Source organism: Podarcis melisellensis, assembly GCF_964234715.1.
Source record: "Podarcis melisellensis genome assembly, chromosome: 4".
NCBI lineage: Eukaryota > Metazoa > Chordata > Lepidosauria > Squamata > Lacertidae > Podarcis > Podarcis melisellensis.
The window spans coordinates 100,173,895-100,184,611 of NC_138531.1; the positions used below are offsets into that span (position 1 = coordinate 100,173,895).

At 48.0% G+C, this 10,717-nt stretch overlaps 1 protein-coding gene across 2 annotated transcripts in view; it reads right to left on the reverse strand.

Moving 5' to 3' along the window:
- Positions 1-9,924, reverse strand: part of PDE2A (phosphodiesterase 2A) — a 367,056-nt gene extending 357,132 nt beyond the window's left edge. The window contains exon 1 of one of the 2 annotated variants that reach the window (XM_081909635.1): positions 9,531-9,924. In XM_081909635.1, the coding sequence (XP_081765761.1) occupies positions 9,531-9,598 (68 nt within the window). In that variant the 5' untranslated portion in view covers positions 9,599-9,924. Of the gene's footprint in view, positions 1-8,721; positions 8,751-9,530 lie in introns of those variants that run through there. The other variant, XM_081909636.1, reaches the window with a different exon arrangement.
- Between the last annotated feature and the right edge of the window lie 793 nt (positions 9,925-10,717).

A 10,717-nucleotide genomic window follows, 5' to 3' on the forward strand; every position in this document is an offset into this window, starting at 1 on the left:
GTTTCTCTATTCACTTTCTCCATGCCATGTACACTGGTACCTCGCAAGACGAATGCCTCGCTAGACGAAAAACACGCAAGACGAAAGGGTTTTTCGTTTCTTGAGTTGCTTCGCAAGACGATTTTCCCTATGGGCTTGCTTCGCAAGACGAAAACGTCTTACGGGTTTGCTTCCTTTTTCTTAAAGCTGTTAATACCCAGGGAATCCATGCTCCGCAAGATGAAAAAATCGCAAAATGAAGCAACTCGCAGAACAAATAAATTTCGTCTTGCGAGGCACCACTGTATAATTTTATACATTTATATTGTGCCACCTGTTACAGTGGTACCTCAGTTTTCGAGCAGCTTAGTTCATGAACAGCTTGGAACCAGAACACTGCAAAACCAGAAGTAAGTGTGCCGGTTTTTAAACTTTTTTTGGAAGCTGAACGTGCCCCATTTTTCATCCCCCTGTGTTTCCTGTTGCACTGCTAATTTGCGTCCCACCCATTGTAATTCAAGCCTTCCGTCTCCGATTGCAGTCTTCTGAGGTGAAATTTGGAGCTTATATTTGGTGCTTTTGTTTTTGCTATTTATTTTGCGTTTTTTTGTTTCAAGGCTTTTTCAGTTAATTTGTTTTTGTGGCTGTGTGGATCCCAGTGCAGCTACTGATTGATTGATTGATTGATTGATTGATTGTGTGACTGCAGAAATGGATAAAAGCCCATCATCCAAACAATGACTATCTTCAGTGCAGGTGAGGAAAAAAATTATTTTAATTTTTATCATCTACAATATTGTTTTATTTATTTTACAGTACAGTACATTGTTTATTGCTTTCATTTTATGGATCAATGGTCTTGTTAGATAGTAAAATTCATGTTAAATTGCTGTTTTAGGGGTTGTTTTTAAAAGTCTGGAATGGATTAATCCGTTTTGCATTTTGGGAAAGCGTGCCTTGAGTTTGGAACACTTTGATTTTTGGAACAGACTTCCGGAATGGATTACGTTTGAGAACCAAGGTACCACTGTACTTGCCTTTTCTCTAAACTAAAAAATTCTAAACATTTCCTTTATCTTCCAGGGTTCCTTATTTGGGCTTAAGCCATGTTCTTCTTTGGACATTTGGCTTTTTAAAAAAATCTTTTGTCAGTCCTCTGTACTCTTTTCACAGACTGAAATCACCCTGAGGCCTGTGGGAGACATTTTGGCCTCCCTCCGCACCCAGGCAGCTTTGCAATGTCACAGGCAGAGCAGACACAAAAGGATACCGTTTTCCTCTTTTTCTATTCTAGGAAAACCCCTCTGGGGTTTTTGACACGCTGTCAGTCACGGCCTGTGAACCAAGTATGGGACAGTAACTGTTCCCCCCCCCCCAAAAAAAAAACACTCTTGAAAGCTTGAAGGAGTTGCATTTCCATCACTTACGTTCTGGTGAATTTGCAGTTTCCTACGTAAGCAAGGCAGTCAAGCCTTAAACTAGCTCTGGGTATGGCCCAGTAAGGCAATTATTCACTCTGGGGTCTCTGTTGTCTTGCAACTCATTTATTAAGCATAATTGCTCTGATAAGATGTGCCTCCATGCTGCATAAATACATGATAAGCTGCCTTGATATTATGTTCCTTTTATCACACCATGTCAACCGATATTTCAGCATCCCATCCCACAGTTGTTCCTCTCTCTCTCTCTCTCTCTCTCTCTCTCTCTCTCTCTCTCTCTCTCTCTCTCTCCTCTCTCTCTCTCCCTTTCTCTCTCATCCCGTCAGTCAAGCAGAGAGAGGAAGAAATGAAGGGATTGTCAGAATATCAAGGATGTGTCTATATCAATAGAAGGACGCATCTTCAAAGCAGACTTCTGTGAGGCTGTGAGCGAACTCATGGGCACCTAATGAAGCTGAATGCTGGGAAATTCAGGACAGATAAAGAAACTGCACGGTTAGACTACGGAACTCCCTCCCACAGGAGGCTGTGAGGGACACCAATTTGTATGGCTTAACAGAGGATGGGTTCAAAACCGGTTCAAACATATGTTAGAAATGTAAGGAAAAAGAAGGGACTTTTTATCATATGTGGTGTGATAAAATCATATGTGAGGTGAAATTTAAAAAATTCTGGGAAATGATATACAATGAATTGAAGAAAATGTTCCAATTAACATTTGTAAAAAAGCCTGAAGCATTTTTGTTAGGGATTGTAGGAAAAGACTTGCCAAGGAAACTGAAGAACATATTCATGTATGCGACAATGGCGGCAAGTCTTAATAGCAGAAGGATGGAAGAACGAGGAAATCCTGATCAAAGAACTGTGGCAAGGGAAACTGATTACCTATGTGGAACTGGAGAAACTGATGCACAAACTGCATGAAAAGGACAACTGTGACTTTAAAGAAGAATGGGAACCTTTAACAAAGTAGCTAAAGAAACAACAAAATGGACTGGCCTCCGTGACAGGTTTTGAACAAACAATCACAAATTTATTATTGGCAACATACAGACAGATAATTTAAGGATTTTTACAATTTTATAATATGCAGAGAACAACGTGTTGAAAAACCAGAGAGAGGAGCTGAGGGAAGTCCGGGTGGGGGCGGGAGGGTGGGTTTCTCTTGGGGAGGGGGGAGAGAAAAGGGGGGGAATGAGGATGATATGTTTTTGATAAATTGTTATGCTGAAGTTCCTAATAAAAAATATTTTTTTAAAAAAAAAAGAGGATGGGAGAAATTCATGGAGGAGGAAGGGGCTATTGATGACAATGCTCTGCCCTCCACAGTCTGATTCTGAATCTTGGTTGCTGGAAACCACAGGAGGATAGTGATGCCCTTGTGTTTGAATCCTGCTTGGGAGGTTTCGGACAGGCATCTGGTTGGCCACTGTGAGAAGAGGATGGTGGACTAGATGAGCCACCAGCCTGATCTGGAAGGCTTTTATGTTCTTACAGATATAATAATAATAATAATAATAATAATAATAATAATAATAATAATTTATTGTTTGTACCCCGCCCATCTGGCTGGGTCTCCCCAGCCACTCTGGGCGGCTTCCAACAAAGATGAAAGATACACTAAAATGTCACATATTAAAAACTTCCCTGAACAGGGCTGCCTTCAGATGTCTTCTGAATGTCAGGTAGTTGTTTATCGCTTTGACATCTGATGGGAGGGCGTTCCACAGGGCGGGCGCCACTACCGAGAAGGCCCTCTGCCTGGTTCCCTGTAACTTGGCCTCTCTCAGTGAGGGAACCGCCAGAAAGCCCTCGGAGCTGGACCTCAGTGTCCGGGCAGAACGATGGGGGTGGAGACGCTCCTTCAGATATACTGGACCGAGGCCGTTTAGGGCTTTAAAGGTCAGCACCAACACTTTGAATTGTACTCGGAAACGTACTGGGAGCCAATGTAGGTCTTTCAAGAATGGTGTTATATGGTCTCTGCGGCCGCTCCTAGTCACCAGTCTAGCTGCCGCATTCTGGATTAGTTGTAGTTTCCGAGTCACCTTCAAAGGTAGCCCCACGTAGAGTGCATTGCAGTAGTCCAAGCGGGAGATAACCAGAGCATGCACCACTCTGGCGAGACAGTCCACGGGCAGGGAGGGTCTCAGCCTACGTACCAGATGGAGCTGGTAAACAGCTGCCCTGGATACAGATTTGACCTGTGCCTCCATGGACATGGATGATGAAGAGATCAAGGGAGCCTGGATAGCTCTGTTGGTTAGTTAGAGCACGGTGTTGATAATACCAAGGTTGCAGGTTCGATCCTTGCATATTCCTCATTGCAGAGCGTTGGACTAGATAATCCTTAGGTTCTTTTCCAACTTTATGATTCCAAGTGGTAAATGTGGACAAGCCTTATTGCATGATACAGATCCTAACCTTCCCCACGCATTAGAATTAATTGCAAAAAATAATAATTAAACAAATGACACCACATTTTAATTAATAGAGATGACCAAGCAAAACCACTGTATGAAACTTTACTCCTGGGTAAATCAGGCATCTGTACTGCCTGGGTCTGCAACAACCTCAAGGCTAATGGAGAACACCGTACCCTACTTTTTCAGGTTACGTGTCCTCTCCTCTGTTGGTAGGTAGGAGTCCACATGGGCCCACAGGAAATTATGATGCAGTGGTGTCAGAATAGGACCTGGGAGAACAGGGTTCAGATTCCCTCTTGGCCATAAAACTCACTGGCTCAACTTGGACCGGTGGCTGCCTTTCAGCCTGGACTACCTCACAGGGTTGTTGTGATGATGAAATGGGAACCATGACCAAAGGAGGCCAAGGTTCTAATTATCATTTGGTGATGAAGCTCACTGGGTGGACCTGGAGGAGCATCCATGGCCATACAGCCTGACCTACCTCACAGGGAAGAGAACCACGTGACCCACCCTAAGTTCCTTGGAGGAAAAGGTGGGATAATAATAATAAATTTTATTTATACCCCGCCCACCCCAGCCAAGACCGGGCTCAGGGCGGCTAACACCAGGTATAAAAGCAATTGATTAAAATACAACTTAAAAACAAGATTAAAATGCAGCATTAAAATGCAGCCTCATTTTAGTAGAAACTCAAATCAAAAACTTTTTGGGGGATGAAAATGTCAAATCTTCACCAAGGCCAACTATCCAGACTGGTCCTACGTGGGCCAGAAAAAAGCCAGGGAAGTCCCCAAATAGGAGTTCCATCACAGAAGGAGAAAGGAAAAAAGAAAGAGGGGAAGGGGATCAAGTTGATTCCAAGCCAAAGGCCAGGCGGAACAACTCTGTCTTACAGGCCCTGCGGAAAGAAATCAGATCCTGCAGAGCCCTGGTCTCTTGTGACAGAGCGTTCCACCATGTTGGGGCCAGTGCTGAAAAGGCCCTGGCCCTAGTTGAGACCAATCTAACCTCCTTGAGGCTCAGGACCACCAAAGTGTTGTTATTTGTGGACCTTAAGGTCCTCCGTGGGGCAGACCGGGAGAGGCGGTCCCATAGGTACGAAGGTCCTAGGCCGTGATAAGTATAGAAACGTGATAAGTAAATAAATATACAGAAAGAAAAGGAGAGGAAAGAGAGAAAGAGTTTACTAAGCGGGGACAAAGGACCAGTCAATGGAAGGCGGAGGAGCAATTGTTGGTTGTCCTGCAATGACCATGCAGTGAGTTTCAGAGGAAGACTCATGCAGTGTGACCTACTTCCATCCAGCAGCCGCTGGGGGTAAATAAGCAGATCAAGACTCAGAGCACAAAACACCTTGGGCTGGATATTTAATATTGCCAGGCTGCTGGCTGCAAGAGCCGGGGAGACACCCTGCTTCAGCAGCCGGCATATGATTTTCGAAAATGGTTCCAGTGGGTTTTCATTTGCAAGGCAGGGAGACTAGCGTCATCGTGCGAAAGAGACACCGAGAGAGTTGCACCAATGGCCTCAAGGCTTGTGCACAGAAAGTGAGCAAGGCACTCCAATATTTGGAGGGAGCCTAGAGAGATGGGCCCTCTCCTCGTGAGACTAAAACCTCACCCTGCCCCACAGTTTAAGGAGGGTGTGGATAAGATAGAAAGTGTGCAGAGGCAGGTGGTCAAGAAGATCAAAGGTCTGGAAACCAAGCCCTATGAGGAACGGTTGAAGGGGTTGGGGATGTTTAGCCCAGAAAAGAGCAGATTTAAGGAGGCGATATGAGAGCCATCTATGCCTCTCCTCGTGTGTATGTTTTGTGTGAGAGAGAGAGAGTTTAGTCATGGCTAGAAAAAAATAGCTAATTCTCTCAAACCAAAGAAATGTAGACATTTGTTGCTGGGCAGCTCCCCATTGCAGCAATGGATGTCTATATTTTGATGTTGCATGCGTGATCCATGAAGATTATCCCTCTATTAAGATGCGTATGAGTGTCAGTTTCGGTATAAATCTGCCAAGAAGAGACACTTTTGCTGCTGTCTGAGGTTCGTAATTCAGGAGCCTCTTATAACACCTTTATGCCAACAGTACTTTCTGCAAAAAGAAAGCACCTCCTCAAAGCTAATAATAATAATATCTCAGCTTTCTCCCAAACCAGGACTGAAAGTGGCTTCCACAAACCATAACCACACAAGTAAAACACAAATAGCTTAAAATATATCAAACAGTACCGTTAAAAGAATTAAAACAATATATTTTTAAAAAATCTATTTAAGTACAGATAATAAAAATCAGCACAGCACTCTTTAAACTCGCTTTCCTTAAAATGCAGTCAGTTGCCAAAGACCTGTTGGAATAAAACTGCCTTCACCTGTTGGTAGAAGGAAAGCCAGGAGGGAGCCAGTCTGGCTTCTCTAGGGAGGGAGTTCCAAAGTTGTTTAGGAGAAGCCACCACTGAGGAGACCCTCTTCCACATCCCCATCAAATGTCCCTGTGAGAGTGGTGGGAGAAAGTCTTCCTCAGAGCCCAGGTAGGTTCATATGAGGGAATACGGTCTTTCAGATAGCCTGGACTTAAACCTTAAAGGGCTTGATAGGTCATATCAGCACTTTGAATTGTGCCTCAAAACAGACAGGTCACCAGTGGAGCTTTTGCAACATGAGAGCCATGTGCTCCCCCTAAACCAGCTTTTGAGCCCATGTTGTATGCTTTGGCCACACAACTCCTGCAGGATCGACCATGGGACAATGGATCAATGATCCAGACTCAGGAACTATCCTCCCACGGTGTCTCCATCTCGCCAGGATTCAAAATCTCTTTACTGGCCCACATGCAGCCATCGCTGAGTCCAGGCACCGTTCCAGGCCTTGCACAGCCTCTTGTGATTAAGATGCTACAGAAAAAGAGATCTGGGCATCGTCAGTGTGCTGATGACACCTTGCCCCAAATTGCCTAGTGAGATGACTTCATATATGCATGAGCTGAACTGGTTCTTGAAGTTTAGCTGTCATTTTAACAGTCTGATGTGTTTCTATTTATTCCCTGGCTGTGTGTTTTGCTCTTATATATTCATAAAAGGAGGTGGGGGGAGGACAACATACCTACTTCGCCTAAAGGCTTTACAAGAGTCTACAAGCACAGCAGCTGGTTTACGTGACTTATGTAAATAGCGGAAGAGCAGTGATGACATCATTAGCACAATGGGTCACACAACGGGTTTTTGTGCCACTCCCACAACCCCTAGCATGACTGCCAGAGACCTGACCATGGTGTGCCCCCACTTCTCACGTTATATTTTCCACAATGCGCAAGTCATCCTAATTATCTGGAAGATGTAGGCAAGCCAGGACTTTCACGTGGGCTCAAAGTATCAAAGCATAGCACAAAAAGTAGGCTCTTGAAGGCCTGTTCAACATAGAAGGGATAATGAGGATGGTTCTGTTCAGTGTCTTCAGTGGGTACCATTTAATGGGGCCTGCCTGCCTTCTTCTAGAGGACTAGCTGTGCTGGCAGGCTGCCAAGCTTCAGAGCAGCACAGGACTCTTCCTCAGCCATCTGTGAAAATTGTCACCTGAACCACTTGAAAACTTCTGAGATTTTAGTTTTATTCTATAGGGCTGTTGGTGTGCAACTGTTTGTACTTTGTGCTGCAATACCTACTCAGCATCCTGTGGTCTGTTGCACCTGTGGGTCTTGGTAAGAGGCAGTGTGGCATAATGGTTAGAGTGTAGGCCTAGGGCCTGGGGGACCTTGGGCCAGTCATGGCCTCTCAGCCTAATCTACCTCACAGGATTGTTGTGGGGGTTAAATGAGGAAGGGGAGAACCATGTACACCACCTTGAGCTCCTTGGAGAAAAAGGAGGGATATGAATGCAACAAATAAATCATCAGTGTATTTTGTCCTGCTCAGGACTGGAGTTGCTGCTGTCACTCCTTTGACTTGTGTCTTCCCACACCCTCTCACCCTCTTCCTCCCCATTTTGCACACTTGCACCAGAGCATTTGCACCACTCGAGGCAGAGCAACTCCCTGGGTGTTGCACCAGTGCAACTCCATGCCATGCAAAGGCCTGAGCCATTCCACTTTTCAACTGGAACAGCGAACCACACCATCAGATCATGGAAGATCACAAGAGCATTTGCTCCTTCAGCTTAAAAGATAAGAGGGGAGAAGTTTCTTGATCCAGGGCACTGGATAGCAAGTAATGTATTCCATTTCCATCCTCTGCCTTTCATTGAAGACCATCAAAGTGATGTGTCTCTTCTGAAGCAAGCCACATACTGCAATCTAAGCAGAAATAACAATATCTCGGTCTTCCTCCCTTTAGCCCAAGAGCACACAAAACCAGCTGGGGGGTGGGGGTGGGAGAGACCTTCGTTTATAGCCCTAACCAAACTGAGGCTTCTTCTCAACATGGTGCCAACCATCCAGCGCTCTGGATGAAATAGATGCAAAGCTTAAAACCACAACAAGGTTGCAGCCACTCACTGGACCACTTTCACCTTTCACTCTTTATGACATGTCACTTTAAATGCTTGCAAACATTAAATGACCACTCTTAGGGGAATCCGACTGACCCCCCACAAGCAACCAAACTTTGAGGAATGTGGCTCCCTGTATCAACACGACAAGGGGAGCTCTCCTTACCGGTGGAACACTTTTCAGGCTCCTGTTCCCTCAGAGTATGTCCCCCGCCCCGCCCTGCGCCAGCATATCCTGGAGGAAACGGAAGGCAGAACTTGACCAAAACCGTTTTACCCCCACCCACCCCCACCCCAAACTGTTGCCTTCTTTGCACCCGGCCAGCCGACCATCACAGTGACACCGACTCAACCCCGGAGGAAGGAGCAGCCCAGCTCAGCGAGGGGAATCCCAGCTACCTGCCCAGCCGCATCCTCGGGTGTCTCCGCACCTGGCAAAGTCGCCCATGTGGAGCCAGCATCTTCCTCCCTCTCGCCCTTCCCCTCGCCAGGCGCTGCAGGCGCTCCGCCTTGCTCCGCGCAACCTCCCGCCTTCAGCACCACGGACAGCGCTCGCCAAGAGGTACCCAAGGGCGGCCGGCGTGGGATGCAGGGATGCTCTAAGGCAGGCGGAGCACAGCATCCCTCGGCGTCGCCCTGGCAACCGCTTGGGGAGGGGGATGCCGCGCGCCCCACTCCCTTCTACCTTGGACAGGTGTGCCTGCAGCCGAGGGACCAGCCCAGAGGGGAGCAAAGCCCTCTTGGCTTTTTTTTTTTTGGTCCAGCTCAACGCTTTCCACCCGGCTGCAGGCAGAACTTTTCTCTCCACACACCCCCTCCAAATCCCCCCCTTTTACCCCCTCTTTCACCTTCCACATTCCATCATCCTTTTCCCCTCTATCCCCCCCCCCCCCCGTTCCCATCTCGGTCTATTCACTCTTCCCAGCGCTTCTGTGCGCGCGCGCCCCTCCCCGCCATCTCTCTCTCTCTTTCTCCAAAGCCTTTTGTTCTTCCTGGCTGCTATTTCCGAACTGCCTGCATTCCTTTCCAACTCTCTCCAGCTCCCGATTTCGCCTCTCTGTCTCTCTCCCCCCGCCTCTCCGCCAGCCAGGCTCCTTCGGCTCCGGTCCCGTCCGCCTCCCTCTCCCCCTCCCGCCTCCCAAATTCCCCATAAGTCTCCGAACTCCTGGCGGCGGCCAGGGACTCCGAGGGAAGGACGAACCACTCACAAGTCAGATGCCGCCGGCTGGTACTGCTGGCTCCGGCAGAGGATGGAGTGGCCGCAAGCTTGGCCCATGACTCCTCATCCTTTCGTCAGCCTCGCCAGAAGGAGGAAGAGGAGGAGGAGGCGGCGGGCGGGCGGGAAGGCAGGGGCCGGTGGCCAGGGATGCCGCCCCAGTGGCCCCCGGGGCGAGGCAGCCGCCGCTCGCCTCCACCGAAGAAGGCAAATGATGGAGCTGTGTTAGGGACTCTCCTCTCGCTCGCTCGCTCGCTCTGCTCTGCTCTCAAGGCTGATGCTGTAACGGATCCTAATGCAGGTTGCCGAAGCATGCAGAAGGAGGGGGGAGTGAGCGAGAGAGAGAGAGAGCGTGGATGTGTGGCGCGTGAACAAGCGAGCGAGGAGCCCGCTTTGGCGAACCCGCGGGTCGGTTTCGTGGCAGCTCTTTCGTGGTGTCGCAAAGCAGAGAGGGTTAGAGGCGTGTTGTCGCCTCTGCCAGGACTAGGCGGTGCGGAAAGGCTGGCTCTTGCTCACTGACACATCTGGGTTTGTTTAAAAAAAAAAAAGGAAAAGTGGGGTATAGAATATGCACCACCGCCCTGAGCTGTTGACAGCGAGCCCAGCAGCATTTCACAACACTGCAGGGGTGAAGGCGCAAAGGCTCGTTGGAGATCAGCCCCAAAACCTGAACACAGGAATCAAGGAAACAGCAATACAGAAGCGGGGGGCCTCTGACACTCTAAGGCAGCCTTTCTCAACCAGTGGGTCCCCAGATGTTGTTGAACTACAACTCCCATCACCCCTAGCTAGCAAGGCCAGAGCTCAGGGATGATGGGAGTTGTAGTCCAACAACATCTGGGGACCCACAGGTTGAGAACCGCTGCTCTAAGGGATGCGTTTCCTCGAGGTGCTGCCGCCCAGCCTCCCCATCTCCCCACATATCCAGGATGTGGGTCTTCCAGTTGTGGGGTCCAGGACAAAACTGGTGTTTGCTCCAGCCCCTCTCTGTTGGCCAGTGAGTAAGCAACACTAGGTGCATGAGCTTTATAGCATTTATAGCATTTATATTCCAGCTTTTCTCCAAAGACCTCAAGGTAGCTACACACATTTCTGCCGCCCCCTTCATTTTTATCCTCACAAGAACCCTATGAGGTAGATTAGGTTGAGAGGGAGAGTGACCAGCCCACAAGGTCACCC